The sequence below is a fragment of the Bubalus bubalis genome, chromosome 1 (genome assembly GCF_019923935.1).
Source record: "Bubalus bubalis isolate 160015118507 breed Murrah chromosome 1, NDDB_SH_1, whole genome shotgun sequence".
NCBI lineage: Eukaryota > Metazoa > Chordata > Mammalia > Artiodactyla > Bovidae > Bubalus > Bubalus bubalis.
The window spans coordinates 197213024-197231877 of NC_059157.1; the positions used below are offsets into that span (position 1 = coordinate 197213024).

An 18854-nucleotide genomic window follows, 5' to 3' on the forward strand; every position below is an offset into this window, starting at 1 on the left:
TAATTTTAAATGCAGCAATGTGTGCTGACCGTAGGGATTTAAACTGCCAAGACTTGAATAGGAAACTCACTGCGTACGTTAAAAAATTCTTCAGGACTACGTGAAAAGAAGAGAAGCGAAAAGCAAAGGAGAGAAGGAAAGATATAAGCATCTGAATGCCGAGTTCCAAAGAATAGCAAGAAGAGATAAGAAAGCCTTCCTCAGCGATCAATGCAAAGAAATAGAGGAAAACAACAGAATGGGAAAGACTAGGGATCTCTTCAAGAAAATCAGAGATACCAAGGGAACATTTCATGCAAAGATGGGCTCGATAAAGGACAGAAATGGTATGGACCTAACAGAAGCAGAAGATATTAAGAAGAGGTGGCAAGAATACACAGAAGAACTGTACAAAAAAGATCTTCACGACCAAAGATAATCACGATGGTGTGATCACTGACCTAGAGCCAGACATCCTAGAATGTGCAGTCAAGTGGGCCTTGGAAAGCATCACTATGAACAAAGCTAGTGGAGGTGATGGAATTCCAGTTGAGCTATTCCAAATCCTGAAAGATGATGCCGTGAAAGTGCTGCACTCAATATGCCAGCAAATTTGGGAAACTCAGCAGTGGCCACAGGACTGGAAAAGGTCAGTTTTCATTCCAATCCCAAAGAAAGGGAATGCCAAAGAATGCTCAAACTACCACACAATTGCCCTCGTCTCACACGCTAGTAAAGTAATGCTCAAAATTCTCCAAGCCAGGCTTCAGCAATACATGAACCGTGAACTTCCTGATGTTCAAGCTGGTTTTAGAAAAGGCAGAGGAACCAGAGATCAAATTGCCAACATCCGCTGGATCATGGAAAAAGCAAGAGAGTTCCAGAAAAACATCTATTTCTGCTTTATTGACTATGCCAAAGCCTTTGGCTGTGTGGATCACAATAAACTGGAAAATTCTGAAAGAGATGGGAATACCAGATCACCTGACCTGCCTCTTGAGAAATCTGTATGCAGGACAGGAAGCAACAGTTAGAACTGGACATGGAACAACAGACTGGTTCCAAATAGGAAAAGGAGTACATCAAGGCTGTATATTGTCACCCTGTTTATTTAACTTCTATGCAGAGTACATCATGAGAAACGCTGGACTGGAAGAAACACAAGCTGGAATCAAGATTGCCGGGAGAAATATCAATAACCTCAGATATGCAGATGACACCACCCTTATGGCAGAAAGTGAAGAGGAACTAAAAAAGTGAAAGTGAAAGTGGAGAGTGTAAAAGTTGGCTTAAAGCTCAACATTCAGAAAACGAAGATCATGGCATCTGGTCCCATCACTTCATGGGAAATAGATGGGGAAACAGTGGAAACAGTGTCAGACTTTATTTTTCTGGGCTCCAAAATCACTACAGATGGTGACTGCAGCCATGAAATTAAAAGACGCTTACTCCTTGGAAGGAAAGTTATGACCAACCTAGATAGCATATTCAAAAGCAGAGACATTGCTTTGTCAACAAACGTCCGTCTAGTCAAGGCTATGGTTTTTCCTGTGGTCATGTATGAATGTGAGAGTTGGACTGTGAAGAAGGCTGAGCGCCAAAGAATTGATGGTTTTGAACTGTGGTGTTGGAGAAGACTCTTGAGAGTCCCTTGGACTGCAAAGAGATCCAACCAGTCCATTCTGAAGGAGATCAGCCCTGGGATTTCTTTGGAAGGAATGATGTTAAAGCTGAAACTCCAGTACTTTGGCCACCTCATGTGAAGAGTTGACTCATTGGAAAAGACTCTGATGCTGGGAGGGATTGGGGGCAGGAGGAGAAGGGGACACCAGAGGAATGAGATGGCTGGACGGCATCACTGACTCAATAGACATGAGTCTGAGTGAACTCCGGGAGTTGGTGATGGATAGGGAGGCCTGGCGTGCTGCGATTCATGGGGTCACAAAGAGTTGGACACGACTGAGCGACTGAACTGAACTGAACTGATGTGAAAAATTAACTTTTTTAGACTTTACTTTTTAATAGAATTTTATTTATTAATGTTTGGCCACTCTGGGTCTTCCTTGCTGCTCAGGTCTTCTCTATTCGTGGCGAGCAGGGGCTCCTCTCAAGTTGTGGTGTGTGGGCTTCTCACTGCGGTGGGGCCTCTCGTTGAGGAGCACAGGCCTACAGCACACAGGCTCCATTAGCTGGGGCTCGTGGGCCCAGGAGTCGCGGCTCCCGGGCTCCAGAGCACAGGCTCAGAATTTGTGGCAAAGGGCTTAGTTGCTCCGCAGCATGTGGGATCTTCCCAGACCAGGGACTGAACCTGTGTCTCCTGCATTGGCAGGTGGATTCTTTATCACTGAACCACCAGGGAAGCCCTGAAAAATTAAATTTTAAAAAAGTGAGGATCACACAGAGATGAGTGTGGTTTTACACAATCCAATATATACCTTTCTTTGTTTGTTTAGTTGGCAGTGGGCGTCTGCATGAAAACCATTCTCTCTTCGAACAATTTGAAGTCTCTGGAGTATCGACAAGATGCCTCGAGGCCTGTGCTGTCCAAGGCCGTAGCCACCTGTGGCCTTCCAACACTTGAGAATGAAGCTGGTCAAATTTGAAACATGCCATTCAACTGGTAACAGACTTTGAAGGCTTCCTATGAAAGAAAGAAAGTAAAATATCGCTATAATTTTTATACTGATGATACACTGGAACGATCATACTTTGGACATACTGGGTTAAAGGAAACATATTGTTAAAGTTTATGCAATCTGTTTCTGCTTCCATTTTTAATGTGTCTGCTATAAAATGCAGAAGCCCAAATGCAGGGCTCCCCCTTTGGTGCTATTGCTGACCTGCTTGTCCTGAAGCAAAGTTCCTGTGCAAAACAGGTGCTGTTTTCCCCTCGAGGGTGTGTTGGGGGCCAAGGTTTATTTTCAGGGGCTGCTGGATGTCACTTGCGAGTGAAGGTGCTGTAGCTCTTTCATCAGGGAGCTACCCCACAGCAACTAGAAGTTTTTTCTACAGTTCCCAGGGCTTTTCTCCCTCCGCCTCCACCCAACCCTTTTTCCTTTTCTTTCTCCCTCAAAAAGCATGATTGTGTAACTGACTTATCATACATTTTCACAACTATGCAGCCACCACCACAGTCCAGTTTTAGGACAGTCCCAGCACCCTGAAGCTTTTCCTCACGCTCTTTTGTACTCAATCCCTGTTCCCAGCAGCCTCTAGGAAACCACTGATTTGCTTTCCAAAGCCATAGTATCTCCTTTTTGCAGAAATTTCATGTAAATGGGATCAAACAATGGGTGGTCTTTTGTGTCTGGCTCCTTTCTCTTAGTGTATTGGTTTCCAGGTTTATCCATGTTTGCAGGGCTGTTGTGGCCACCTCCAGCGTTTTAGCCTAGAGGAGAGAGAAAGGGGTGGAAGGAAATTTGGGGGCATTCCTCAATGAATTTATATGAGCTTAGAAAAGCTGCTGAGGGAAATAAAACCACGTCAAGAATTTCATGTCACGCTGGGATGTGATAAGTTACTGACGGTCTGTCTTTCCTCCTGTTTTAAAAATAAAATGGACTGCATTGGAAAACAATATTCATTTTCCCATTTTACTGCCCTGTCCTTGCCCCTAAAGTGACATAATTCGTACATTATTGTACTCATAGTGTAGATAAAATTGTGATATCCTACAGTTCTTCTCCTTTACTGAGTGCTTTTTAAAATAATGATGATAAATTTGCTCCCCAGTATCCATGCTCTCTCACCTGGAAACTGAGCAGATGTAACTGCTTTTTATGGAATTTAACAGCGTGACAGTCACTCACTTGTTCGAAGAAGTACGAGTTTTACGACTCCACTTATATTGGAATCTAGCCCTATGAATCTAACATCCCACGGTCCTAAGATTTTACACGGCAAGTCATGGTGTTTGTTTGATTATCAGACAACAGAGAAGAAGAAACACTCCAGGGACTCAGTTTTCTTTGCTAATAAGCAGGTACCAAAATAATGAATATATTCTGACACAGCCACCCCTCTCCTCTCCCCCTCCCAAGACCCGCCCACCCCCTGGCTTAAAATCACTGACAAGTGTTCACCATAATAATGGCTCTGAAGTGTGTGGGTGGCTGGGATTGTTGATAAACACACTCATAAAGACCAAATCACACATAAGTTGCTGAAGCAATATTGGGGTGAAAATCACAGGCTATAGCAAGAAGGGGAGGGCAGGGAGCCGCTGAAAGATGCAGGGTGGAGTTAAACCTCTTTCAGTAACATTTTAAAATCAAATAAAGGAGAGGCTCATCTGTTTACTGTCTCTTTTGCCCGTGACGGCACGTCTCCCCCGCCATCCCCACTGAAGCAACGCCCGTGCAGGGGCTGGCGGCGTTCAAAGGCAGCTCTCTCTCCCACACACGGGCCTTTCCCCAGGCACCCATGTGGCCTGTCTGTGGGCGGCTTCCGCCACCGCAGCTCTCTGGGCTCACACGTGAGACCCCCAGCCAGCCCTCAGAGACAAGGGAGAGTTGCTGGTGGATGAGCCCACCACCCCCTCACCCTGGCAGGACAACTGGCTGTGTTCTGCATGACCTCTCAGAGGCCCCCCGCCCCCCTACCCCGCTGCCTTCGGAGGCAGCCTGCTGGTTAACCTTTGTAGCTTTGCCCCCTCCCCTCCACCACATCCTGCTTCCCCTATTGTGATGCCTGGAATCACTTCCCAAATGCAACCTGCCACAAATCCTTTACCGCTGGTTCTGCTTTTGGGGACATCAACTAAGACAGCTACCACATTTTTAGATGAATGTAGACTTTGAAGGGATTCTGTGACTACTTCTTTTTCAGCTGAATTTTTCAGGGTAAGGTATAGTTCGGGCCGAGGCAGAAAAAGGAAAGACGACCTCAACAGAAATAGGTTCAGAAGTATTCAGGCAAGGAGGGGCGACAGTCAGCCTAACAACCAGGCTGAGCGTGGAGAGGGATTAGGGAGGATTCATATTTATAGGGAGGTTTGTGGAAGTGATAAGGGAAACATTAATCAGGCGGGATGTTTGGGGTATTCTTTAGATGAGATGGCATTTGTAGTTGGGCAGGGGGTGATAAGTCTTCTGGGCAGGTGTAGGGGGTGGAAGGTTTCTGGACAGGGGGTGATAAGTCCCAGATAGATGCAACCGGCCTGGAGCTAAAGTTCTGTTTTGTTTTCTCCGAAGTTAGATGATTCAGCAAGGGCCTTTGAAACTGTTGTTTTCTCTTCTAGGCCCCAAAAGACTCCTTCATTCAGGTCATTCTTAGGAAGACCTGAAGAATGGAAACCTAAGCAATGAGAGTCATATCAAACAGCAGCTCTATTCTGGAGTGGTGTCACCTGAGGTTACCATGTTCCCATGTCCAAATTCACTCTGCTCGCCACACAACAGGCCAAGAAACCCGAGAGACAAGGTGTTGAGACAAGGAATATGACTTTATGCAGAAAGCTGGCAGACCAAGAAGATGGCAGACTAATGTCTCAAAATAACCATCTTGTCAGGGTCTGGATGCCAGATTCTTTTATAGAACCGAGGGGGAGGAGGTGAGGGGGTGAAGTAAAAGGCCATCAATCTTGCAGCTATCCCCTGGACTGGCCTCAGGATGGGATATGTTAATTTCTTCCTTCCTGTAGTCATCCAGCATATTAAAAAGCAGACACAGTACTTTGCCAACAAAGGTCCATCTAGTCAAAGCTATGGTTTTTCCAGCAGTCATGTATGGATGTGAGAGTTGGACTATAAAGAAAGCTGAGCACCGAAGAATTGATGCTTTTGAACTGTGGTGTTGGAAAAGACTCTTGAGGGTACCCTGGACTGCAAGGAGATCCAATCAGTCAATACTAAAGGAAATCAACCCTGAATATTCATTGGAAGGACTGATGCTGAAGCTGAAATTCCAATACTTTGACCACTTGATGCAAAGAGCTGACTCATTTGAAGAGACCCTGATGTTGGGAAAGATTGAAGGCAGAGAAAGGGGGACGACAGCGGATGGGATGGTTGGATGGTATCACCGGCTTGATGGCCATGAGTTTAAGCAAGCTCCGAGAGCTGGTGATGGACAGGGAAGCCTGGCGTGCTGCAGTCCACGGGGTAGCAACGAGTCGGATACGACTGAGCAACTGAACAGAACTGAACTGAACTGAACTGTAGCCATCCACAGGTGGAGGGAGTCAGGGTGTCTCCCTGAACAAACAACTTTGGCTTAACCTTCAGGCATAGGGGCAGAGTTCCCTGAGGCAGGCCATTGTGTGTGATTATAATAACAAAAGCAATGAAAAGCAAAGGTTAAAGTCAAAGAAACAGACCCAGCCTGGAGTCAAAATGGGCTCTTCCCTGTAATAACGTCTCCCTGATTCTACAGTAAACACTCTGTGGTCTGGGACCAGGGGGCTGGACACTGCCCAAAGCTTCACGTGCATTAACTGATTTCTTTCTTAAAACAGCCCCCTGAAGTGAGGATTACTATTGTACTCATTTACCAAGGAGAAAATTGGGAGGTGAAAGTTTATTTGGCCACAATCACACGGTTCAAAAAAGCAGCAGCCGGATTCCAGCCCAGGCAGCCTGGTTTCAGATCCTCAGAGCATAGCCTCTGACACAGGCCTGAGCCTGGGAGAGGCGTTTGATAAGCGTTCACTTGAGTGAGCAATTACTGCATGTGGAGAAAGGAAAGAAGATGGTCTATGTAATATCTTCAAATGTTTGATCATGAACCCTTTGGCAGTCTGTGAAGTCCATAGAGTCTTTCCCCAAACAACACACACACACACATACACACTCACACATATAAATATTTGGCCATGTATGTGTGTGTGTGTATATGTATATATATATATATATAGCCATGTTGTGAGACCTGTGGGATTCTAGTTCCCCAACCAGGGATCAAACCTGCTTCCCCTGCAGTGGAAGAGTGAAGTGTTAACCACTGGACCACCAAGGGAGTCCCCAAATCAATATTTTCAAGGGCATAAAAGAAAACACATAAGATTACAGAGGAAACCAATTGTATTCAAATGCATCTATCGAAATACTACCAACAGTTGTGACAGAGCAATATATACATCCATCCTATAGGGGTGATTACATACTGCAATGGGCTCCATAAATGTCTCAAATCTGCATGTGATGGGAATGGACTGAGCTGCCCAAGGGGCTCGATGCCTTTAGGAAAGGCTTCAGAACGGCTTGCCCAGAATCTGAATTACAAGACCTCTTCCCTCCGAGTCACCCTCCAACCTTCATGAGCTTCCTAACATACAGGTTTGGTTGTATTTCTTACCCATCTTAAACCTTTCAATGCTGGCCTTCCATTGTCTCCAGAATAAAGTCTAGGATGCCCAGGGTGAAGTTCAAGGTTTGTGTCATCTGAACCCAGTGATTGACCTTACCAACCTCTGGCCAGTATCTCCTGTGTTCCTTACACTCCAGCTGCAGTAAGTTTCCTGCTTCCTGTGCCTAGAGTGAGGGAGAGCCCCATGGCAGAATCCTTTCCCTTCAGATGAAACTTCTGTTCAAAGTCTTCACCCATGGCCCCCCTCCCAGGTAAAATTAATCACTCCTCTGAGTGCACATAACTCTTTCCACAGGCCTCTACCATAGCCTAAGTAACAGGTGATGTTACAGTTACTGTGGGCGTATGTTCGGGATTACTGCGTAAACAATACCTTCTTAATCTCGGACAGGACCCGGCAGAACCTCCAGCCCAGGATGAGAGTTCAGTTATCATTGGTTAAAACCGATCTAAGGGTGGGATGTGAGCAGCTGATTTGTTACAAATTTGAGATAACCATGTGGACCGTCTCAGTATTTCCCAGCAAACAATTATGGATCGTTAAAATCACTGCAGATGGTGATTGCAGCCCAGAAATTAAAAGACACTTACTCCTCGGAAGGAAAGTTATGACCAACCTAGATAGCATATTAAAAAGCAGAGACATTACTTTGCCAACAGAAGTCCGTCTAGTCAAAGCTATGGTTTTTCCAGTGGTCATGTATGGATGTGAGAGTTGGACTGTGAAGAAAGCTGAGAGCCAAAGAATTGATGCTTTTGAACTGTGGTGTTGGAGAAGACTTTTGAGAGTCCCTTGGACTGCAAGGAGATCCAACCAGTCCATCCTAAAGGAGATCAGTCCTGGGTGTTCATTGGAAGGACTGATGCTGAAGCTGAAACCCCAATACTTTGGCCACCTCATGCGAAGAGGTGACTCATTGGAAAAAACCCTGATGCTTGGAGGGATTAGGGGCAGGAGGAGAAGGGGACGACAGAGGATGAGATGTCTGGATGGCATCACCAACTCGATGGATGTGAGTCTGAGTGAACTCCGGGAGTTGGTGATGGACAGGGAGGCCTGGCGTGCTGCGATTCATGGGGTCGCAAAGAGTCAGACACGACTGAGTGACTGAACTGAACTGAACTGAGACGTCTAGGAACGAAGCTTCAAGTGATCCACCTAAATCATGAGACTTCCTTGAAAATGGGTTATCGTCAAATTCCATGTGAAACTGGCTATCTCTTGCATAATATATTAACATTTGTTATCAAAATAATGTCACTGGTTTTGCTCAAATGTTTAAGTAAAATGGACATTTTCTTGAAAAAATCTGTCCTCTTACTCCTGTGTTTTCTGCTGCTGCTGATAATCCTGTGGGTGCAGGTACCCAGGCTGAGACGCGGGATCTAGGGCTCCTCCTCTAGACCCAGAGATGAGGGCACCACTTGGCTGACTTTTACTAGAAGTCCCAGGAGAGCCCTCTGCCCCCCACCTCCAGGCAGCTGGCTGCTAAACATGCCGTGTCTGGCAGGACTCTGCCTCCCAGCAAGTTCATAATTATCCCCAAACCTGTCCATTTTCTCATCTTCCTCCAAGGTCTTCCGGGGGTGACTCACTCTGCGACATGAAGCAGCCGGCTGGGTTTTTCCACGATGTCCCTTTGTGTTTGCTGCTCTTGTTTTCATGATTCTTTGGTGGCTCTTGAGGCTTTATCACCCCTGACACCTGACTTCCTCCTTGTCCTTACGCTTTTCTTTGACTGAGGTGGGCCTGAGCACATGCCCAAGTCCTTCCTTTAATCTCAGTTTGATCTGCTTTCTTATGTTTTAACTACAGTGGAGTGGAAAGAGCGTGGGTTTTTGAGCCAAGCAAAGCCGGTTGCCGCCCTGGCTCTGCTGTTAACTGGCTGTGTAACAGTGTGCAGACGGTGTCACTGCTCCTGGCCACAATGTACTCATCAGGGCACATGGGAACGTTCACATCCATTTTCCAGAATGTTGTGAGGAATAAAGGTTAGGTCTGTAGATGTACGTACCTTATTCAGTATCTGGCACAGAGTAAACGAGAAACGTGATTCTCATTTCTTTCCTTCTACTGGAGAGAGTCTAGCTCTGTGGTCTGAAACTCTGGTTGGTGTTGGTGCCCAGTGAAGAGCCAGAGGCAGTGACATCTGCAGGTGGCCACGCCCTGGGGGTAGGGGGTGCCTTAGTATCTCCAGCTCCTACCCAGGGGGCTTATAGCTATGATTCAACAAATATCTGTAGACTGAATAAATGGGTAAAGAGACAAGAGACTACTTTCTTCCAGAATGATAAAGGACTGGAGATGAATAAGTTATGTCAAAGCAATCAGATATTAATGATGTGTACCATGTGACAAACACATTTCCAAAAACCTGTCTGCTCCCTGCATCTCTGACCCTGCCTGCCAGCAACTTGGCAGCAACCACGCTGGGGGAGCGGGCGGAGGTGGCCGAGGCCTGGGAGGGTCAGGCAGCCGTAAGCCCAGAGCGGGTGGGCCGAGTGGAGCGTGAGGACGCAGGGGTCAGCGGTCAGGGCAAGCGGGGTCAGCAGGAACAGCCCGGAGAGGCGTTGCGCTGCGATTACTATTGTTTCGGCATAAATACATGTTGTTGTGTTTTAGCTCTGACAGGTAATTGCTGTGTTTCTGGGCCGCGGTGACAGGCTCTGACCGCGGAGGTGTCTGTGACGAGTGAGCTCAGATGACTGAGCTCGGCGTGGCATTACTGCGGTCTGAAGGGCCGGTGACCCTGTCCCCCCAGCCTGGGTCCTGCCTCGTGACCGCTCCAGCCCCTCCCTCTCCACACCTCAGCCACGGGGCCCTCTCCGCCTACCGAATGTGGTCTTGTTGACCTCCCACCTCTGACCGCCCACAGTCCTGTCCCGGTGAGAGTCCAAAGCCCGCCCTCGGCACTCAGCACCCAGCCCCTGCCTGCCCGCAAGATTGGCACGCACAGACACGCCAAGCCCACGCCCTCCTCGCGGCCTCTGTGGCTCCCGGTCCCTTCCTCCCAGGGCTGACCCTTCCTGCACACTCGGATGGTTCGTTTCCCGCGGCATCCTTCCCCGACTCTGAGCGAGCAAGCTCCCTCCCTCCCTCTCTCTCTGAGCCTCCGCACTCTTATTTTCTCCATATCCCTATGATCACCTTATCTGTTTGTTTCTGGTCTGCTTTCGTTCATTTTCCCTTCCCCTGATGACATGCAGGTCTCAAGGATTTACATCCGTTTGCTTCATTGCTCTGTCTCCGGCCCAAAGGGCCCCTCCGAGGTGCTCAGTCATCATTTGGTTTGGTGAATAATAGATAAAACCTGTCCCACGGAGAACAGACAAGCTCGTGAGGCAGAATCTCTGCCAACCCCTTGCCACCCTCCCTGCAGGGTGGAGACAGAGGTGTGTGACTCCGCACAGCACAGGGCTCCCAGGAGCTCTTTAGGGGCCCCTGACACCACAGGGTAACCCGGGAAGCTGCTGAGGACCGCCCTGCCACGGAGCCCTCCTACCAGGCCAGGAGAGTGACCGCTCGGAAACTGTCACCACAGCTGACGTGAACACCGAGGTGGAGTCCTGCACTAGGCAGCCACCTAGGTCAAGAGTGATGGTGTTGTTCCGGAAGAGTTCACTAACAACGAAAATGGACTCTGGGTATCTCAATAAAATGGGAGCTTCCTAGAACGATGTCAGAGGCAGATCCAGAAAGAGAAATGGAACTGGCACGATTAAGCCAGGGAAGCAAGGAAGCACAAGGCAGAGCAGATGAACCTCGGAGGACGCGAAGGCCGACCACGGACGCCACCAGGGCAGGAAACCCACCCCGCTTCCCAAGGACGTTAGGCGGGCCCCTGCCCTCTCTCGTCCGCTCCCTTCAGGGTTGGGAAAGGGCAACCTTATCTGAAAGGGTGTCTGTGGATTAACAAAGCAGCACGCATGCCCTGCCAGGTCTGCCTGCTGAGAAATAGAGGCGATGCTCACACCCACCTCTGAAGGACCTGGTCAAACCTGGGCTTTGTCATGACCACAGGGGCAAAGTGGTCCCAGCAAGTCTGGGACAGGCTTGTTCTGGCAGCCAAGCAGGTGTCAGAGAGTCCCATGCCTTCCAGGAGCAGCGGGTCAGGACCTGAGTGAAGCCTGCAGGACGAGAGTCCGCATGGAGGGATGAGGCATGTGCTTGCATGGAGGCGGCGCCTCCCCCAGGCAGCCCCCCCTGAACACACCTGGGATGGGACGCTCTCTGACATCACGAGTCTCTCCTCTCCAAAGTGCTGACGGAACGGGCTCATGGGGGGATGTCCTAATTTTGAATCAACCTCTACGGGTGTCAGGCATCGAGCAGATTGTGAGAGCTAGTTGTTTCATTTTCAGAAATTTTCAAGCCAGTTAAGATCGTGCTGCTAGCTTAAAATTAGCACCATTCTTTGCTAGAAGCAAAATTAGCTTAAAATGAACTGTGCTTAAAATTAGTCCAGGTTGGAGTATTTACACCACAAGAACTGACAAAGGCTGCAAATCAGGCCTTTAAAAAAATCTTTCCCAGAGCTGGTTATTAAACCAGCAAATTATTGCTTATATTCCTGAAATAACTCTGCCTGGTCTTACTTTATTTTTATCATTACTGGATTTTATTTTTAATCATAAATGAGATTTGTCTGTAGTTTTGTTCTGTTTTTTGCTTTGGGGATACATTCTTTGTCAGCTTTATTTCTTAAAGTTTTCCATATTTTTCTAAGGCCAGTTTTTATCCCTGATTTTCAATCATCTAGGGGATATTTTTAAATGCAGGGGCCCAGGGCATGCACCTGATTAATTAAATCAGAATATCTGGGGGTGGGACTCAAATGGCAGTATTTTTTTAAAAAACTCTTCACATAATTCCATTATTCAGCCAAAGTTGAGAACCACTCCCTCAGCCCAAGTTTCTTGATCATTAATATACATGCATCACCTTTCTAATGGATTTAACTCCTCTTAAAACACAGAATTTAATTTAGCAGCGAGGATGGGGGCCAAGAAACTCCCAGTGATGCTGATGCTGCTGGCCCATGGATCACATTTTGAGTAGCAAGGACTTGAATAACATTGTAATTATCTATATTTTCAATTATTTATTTATTTATTTATTTTTGGCTGTGTACAGCCAAAAATAAATAAAAATTTTAAAGGCTCTAGAGAGTGAGTTCAGTATTTGCAGCATACAGGCTATTGCCCCGTGACATGTGGAATCTTTCCAGACCAGGGACTGCACCCATGTCCCCTGCATAGGCAGATAGATTCTTAAGCACTGGACCACTAGGGAAACTCAGTCGTGTCTGACTCTTTGTGACCCATTGGACTGTAGCCCACCAGGCTCCTCCCTCCATGGGATTTTTCAGGCATGAGTAGCATGAGTACTGGGGTGGTTGCCATTTCTTTCTCCGGGGGATCTTCCTGACCCAGGGACGGAACCTGGGTTTCCTGTATTGCAGGCAGATTCTTTACCATCTGAGCCATCAGGGAAGCCCCTCTGTATTTTAAAGATTAAGTGAAATTCAGTTACACAGCCATTTCATTCTGATGTGGCCTTTTCCACATCAAATCTTGTTACTTTTCCATTCTATAAATGTTTTATTTAAAATTTGTTCCTACATCAATTTTGGTATTTAACATTTTGTGAGGAGTCTTTTTTCTAGGTTTTCAAATTGACTACCATAGAGTGACATTTAATGGTCTCTTTCATTATTTTAAACTTTCCTGTATCTGAAATTACAGCAATTCAAAAATCAATAGTTTAAAAAATATTACTCCAATCAACCAAACATCTGTGACTGACTAATCCTTGAGCTCCAGTTGTTTTTTTCTTTTTTTTAATATTTACTTATTTGGCTGCACAGGGGTCTCAGTTGCAGCACTTGATCTCTTAGCTGAGGTGTGTGGCATCTAGTTACATGACCAGGGATTGAACCTGCATTGGGAGCACAGAGCCTCAGCCACTGGGCCACCACGGAAGTCACCATTTTTCTGGTTTTGAGTTGAGCTTTTGACTCCAGAAGAGTCTGTTGAGATACACTACCAAAGATGTAATCTCAGAAACAGTTTCAGAGCTGCGTTCTGCTTCAGCTCAGTTCAGTTCAGTTCAGTCGCTCAGTCGTGTCCAACTCTGTGACCCCATGGACTGCATGCAGCACACCAGCTTCCCTGTCTATCACCAACTCCCGGAGTTTACTCAAACTCATGTCCATTGAGTCGGTGATGCCATCCAACCATCTCATCTTCTGTCGTCCCCTTGTCTTGCCTTCAATTTTTCCCAGCATCAGGGTCTTTTCAAATGAGTCAGTTCTTTCCATCAGGTGGCCAAAGTATTGGAGTTTCAGCTTCAGCATCAGTCCTTCCAATGAATATTCAGGACTGATTTCCTTTAGGATGGACTGGTTGGATCTCCTTGCAGTCCAAGGGACTCTCAAGAGTCTTCTCCAACACCACAGTTCAAAAGCATCAATTCTTCCAGTGCTCAGCTTTCTTTATGGTCCAACTCTCACATTCATATATGACTACTGGAAAAACCATAGCCTTGACCAGATGGACCTTTGTTGGCAAAGTAATGTCTCTGCTTTTTAATATGCTATCTAGGTTGGTCATAACTTTCCTTTCAAGGAGCAAGCCTTTTAATATCAAGGTTTCAGTCCGCATCTGCAGTGATTTTGGAGCCCAAGAAAATAAAGTCTGTCACTATTTCCATTGTTTCCCCATCTATTTGCCATGAAGTGATGGGACTGGATGCCATGATCTTAGTTTTTTGAATGTTGAGCTTTAAGCCAACGTTTTCACTTTCCTCTTTCACTTTCATCAAGAGGCTCTTTAGTTCCTCTTTGCTTTCTGCCATAAGGTTGGTGGCATCTGCATATCTGAGGTTATTGATATTTCTCCCAGAAAACTTGATTCAAGTTTATGCTTATCCAGCCCAGCATTTCTCATGATGTACTCTGCATATAAGTTAAGTAAGCATGGTGACAATATACAGCCTTGATGTACTCCTTTCCCAATTTGGAACCAGTCTGTTGTTCCATGTCCAGTTCTAACTGTTGCTTCCTGGCCTGCATACAGGTTTCTAAAGAGGCAGGTCAGGTGGTCTGGTATTCCCATCTCTTGAAGAATTTTCTACAGTTTCTTATGATCCACATAGTCAAAGGCTTTTGCATGGTCAATAAAGCAGAAGTAGATATTTTTCTGGAACTCTCTTGCTTTTTCAATGATCCAACAGATGTTGGCAATTTAATCTCTGGTTCCTCTGCCTTTTCTAAATACACCTTGAATGTCTGGAAGTTCATAGTTCACGTACTGTTGAAGCCTGTCTTGGAGAATTTTGAGCATTACTTTGCTAGCATGTGAGATGACTGCAGTTGTGCGGTAGTTTGAGCATTCTTTGGCATTGCCTTTCTTTGGGATTGGAATGAAAACTGATCTTTTCCAGTCCTGTGGCCACTGCTGAGTTTTCTCAATTTGCTGGCATATTGAGTGCAGCACTTTCACAGCATCACCTTTTAGGATTAGGAATAGCTCAGCTGGAATTCCATCACCTCCAGTAGCTGTGTTCGTAGTGATGCTTCCTAAGGCCCACTTGACTTTGCACTCCAGAATATCTGGCTCTAGGTGAGTGATCACACCATCCTGGCTATCTGGGTCATTAAGATCTTTTTTGTACAGTTCTTTGGTGTGTTCTTGCCACCTCTTCTTAATATCTTCTGCTTCTATTAGGTCTATACCGAATTATGCTTACTACTATGTAATTAAATCACTTTATATGGGGAAACTGAGGCACAGAGGGGCATATGACTTACACTTCCGACTGAAGTTCAGTTACGGATAGAAGATACATCACCTCCAGTCCTTAGTGTAACTTCTACAGTTCAATAACTTATTAATATTGCCAAATGTGAATAATATATAGGGAACCCAAGGCCTTTTATATTCAGACCTCTTTTGTGATGTTCCATGATCCCACAGAGAAAGCGCTGTAAACCAATTATGGAAACTTGTGTACCATTTGTGAAAAAGTATAATGGTACTTCCCTGGTGGCTCAGAAGTAAAGAATCCTCCTGCCAATGCAGAGACATGGGTTCAATCCCTGGGTCGGGAAGAGCCCACTCCAGTTTTCTTGCCTGGGAAATTCCGTGGACAGAGGAGCCTGGTGGGTTACAGTCTATGGGGCGTTAAAAGTGTCAGACACAACTTAGCTAGTAAAGACCAACAACCGTGGGCCTTCAGTGCATTAGCTGGGGTCAGGATGGGGCGGGGGAGGCAGTTTAGTCCATGACAGGAGCCAGATGGATATCTGCAATTCTGAGAGCAAACAGAGACTTGGCTCAGGAATATGCTGAGTCACCCCTGCCCCCATCATTTTATCCCACTGCTAAATTTATTTTGTCCTTCTGTTCAGTTATGCCTCAAACATTAATCAGGTCTCAGCTGTGCCCAGAACTGTGCAGCTACTGGACACAGGGTGCTGCCATCACGGAGAGGTCACAGCGCTGTTGGGCCAGCACCCAGATGGCTGGGTCCTGGCTGCAGGCTCTGGTGACAGAGACCCTCTTCCTGGAGAAGGTGACTCTGACTCACCCTGAAATATGCGATAGAATCATTCCATCAAGGAGGAGGGGGCTTGTTTAAACAGTAAGCCTCCAAAGCATCCCTATTTGCCTAGACCCACCTGGGAGGGGAGCTTAGAGTTTGCCTTAAAAGTTTCTGCTCAATGTGGGCCACGGATCAGGAGCATCGGATCACTTGGGAGCTTCTTAGCTAGAAGGGGATCTCAGAGCCCATCTCAGACTCACCGAATCGAACTCCGTAGCTTAACAAGATCTCTAGGGGATTCGTGTGAGCATTAAAATCCAGAAAACACTGATCAAATACAGTGCTGCTGTTCACAACTGGAGAAACAAAGACCCAGAGAGAGGAAGTGATCCTTTCATGATGACACAGCAATTAGAACCAAAAAAGACCCAGATCTAAGCCCCCAACCCCCAACTTGCAAATATCTTTCTTCCATAGATTAGCCTATCTGAGATGTTCATATCACACAAGGAGGCTGATATTTTTACACAACAAGCCTTGGAGGCCTCACCAAGGGCTCTCACCTATCAGGTGAGCACTCGGGACCCTGACAATTTTCCTCTGTTGACAGTGCTCTGGCTGCTGTTTGGGGTGGTTTGACTACTTTCAGGCAGCCTTCCACCACGTTGGTATGCTCCTGGGCGTTCACTGGTCTCCCTGCTCTTGTTGACACAGTTGCTGCTGCTGCAGAGAAGGGATTACATGCATTCTGGAGCCTGCGGTCCCAGGCCAGCCTCTGGCTGAGGGGTGCTCCCATTTTCCATGTGTTTCTCTCATTTCCTTGGTTCATTCCTTCACATGGTAGACACTGCTAATTGTCTGGGTCCGGGAATCTCAATCCTTGAATTTGGTTGAAGGTGTTTGGAGACTCGTGGTACCTCTATACACCTCACAGAAGCAAAGGCAAATACTTCTTGAAGAAAGGAATCTTCAATTTACGCCTAAAATAATTCAATGAGGCAAACGAACGAGGCAGTTTTATTGATACCTTTGGGAACTGGAAACTCCATCATGTAATGTAGTCTTCCCAGAACTAAGTGGAACTTCCAACAACAACAAAACGCAGTTACCAAAACACGTACCTATCAATACATACATATATACTAACTTCAAAGGAAGCTTCACAGCAAGAGTCATACAACCGAAGAAGGAAATAGAGAATTCAAACCTGGAAGACACGTTTGAAGAAATGACCCAGAGTGTCATTCCAAGAGGCAACAAGATGGAAAATACAGAAGAGAAGAGACATAGACAAAATATCTTTAAAGCCTGAGCACACGTTTCACCAGAGGCCTGAAAGGAGTGAGACAGGTGAAGGTCTGACGGGGTGGCCTTTACAGCACTGCCGGATCCAAGTTGTGCTGAAAAAACAAGGACAGTCTCCACGCCCGAGCTTACAGGCAGGTTCCTTCTCCTCGGAATCAGAGAGGCAGATCAGAGGACTGAGGCCCCCTCCAGCCTCATCCTTGGCTACAGCGTTTCCCCTCTGGGTGTCTTTTTATTTCTCTTTCATCTATTTCCAGTAGGTCCTTATCCTATGTGTGAAAATTTTTTTTTAAATCCAGTGTTTATTTTGGATTTTACACACAGACATAGTTCCTAGGCAAAAAAATTATATATATATAGTTCAGTGAATATGAAAGTGTCTTCCTTTTTTCTGGCATTGCTGATGCTAGAGACATCTAGGACAGAAACCAAATCCTTTGTGGAGGCTGAGCGGCAGGCCCGCCCCCGGCGACTGTGTGGTTTGTACACCCCATGAAAACACCTGCTGAGACGATGGAGGGGCTAGAGAGCAGCCACAGCTCTGCTCGCCAAGCTGTGCACCCTGGCAGGACGCTTTATCAGTCAGAGGGCGCCTTCCACACAGAAACGCTACACCATGCTGCACTCCAGCTGCATCTGCCCTAAGCAGGACTTTTACTTATTTTGCACAAAAGTGCTCATTCCTTAATGGGGTTCCACCAAACTGTCCACTGGAGAAGTGTCTAAATGAAAGAAAAATTCCTTCTCAGTTACCTCAAAGGCCTGCCAAAGCTAGGTAGCCCTGTGTGTGTGTGTGTGTGTGTGTGTGTGTGTGTGTAAGGGCATGGCTTGTAAGCTAACTCATTGCCCAGTTTCACCTGGTCTGAGGGCCCTGTGTTGCAGGACTGTGATGCTGAAACCAGGCCGGCCCTGGCAAACTGGCAGGGCTGGCCACCCCACTCTGGGGAATTTCCTCTAGCTGGGCACCTTCAGAGGGTCACTTCATGACGGAGTGAAGTTCCTGGCGTTTCCCCTGTCTTATCCCCTGTGGTTTCCTTGCCTTGGGGTGAGCCTGGGTTTAAAGGGCACAGACATCACAGAGGGAAGAAGCCCGATCCTGCAAAGTGTGCCTCTACTGGGGATGTTCTGGCGTCAGTGCCTCAGACCTCCTGATTGACTTAGAAGCTCACTCCTTTTCTCCCCATCCCTCTGTCCCAAAGGTGCATTTCCTGTTTGCACAACTCTTCTTCTTTCCTACCTCTGTCCTGCATGCCCTCAGAGCACTACTTCTCTGCTCTTTCGATGGCTAAATACAAAAGGCTCCCTTCCTAACCTGACCCCCAGGCACACCTCTGAGTTCCTGGTTGCTTTATTTAGTTGCCTTTCTCCCCTCCCTGACTAAAAAAGAATGTTTATTTGTTGCAAAATATTTAGAGTACAGAAAAGTAGTAATGTTTTATGGGACTGAATTTCTTACCAGTAATTTTTCTATGAATATTTTTACACAGTTCAGAACAGACTGCATAGTTTTATATTTGGATTTTCTTTTTTTAACTTAACAACATGAACACTCTATTTAAATCCTAAAAACATTTTCCTATGACAGTCATATCAGCAAGATAGCAGGCCAGGAAGTTATAGACCCTGCTTGCCCCACAGAGACACCTAATTAACCACAATGTATATAGACCAGAACCCCTCCATGAGAACTCAAGAGCCCAACTGAGAAGCTGTAACACCC

At 46.5% G+C, this 18854-nt stretch overlaps 1 protein-coding gene across 1 annotated transcript in view; it reads right to left on the reverse strand.

The window, feature by feature from the left end:
- Window positions 1-2023: 2023 nt before the first annotated feature.
- The window catches only part of METTL6 (methyltransferase 6, methylcytidine), a 57660-nt gene continuing 40829 nt past the window's right edge, over window positions 2024-18854 (reverse strand). Inside the window, exon 4 of the mRNA XM_025294125.3 lies at window positions 2024-2620. Within this exon, the coding sequence (XP_025149910.1) occupies window positions 2573-2620 (48 nt within the window). The 3' untranslated portion in view covers window positions 2024-2572. The remainder of the gene's footprint in view (window positions 2621-18854) is intronic.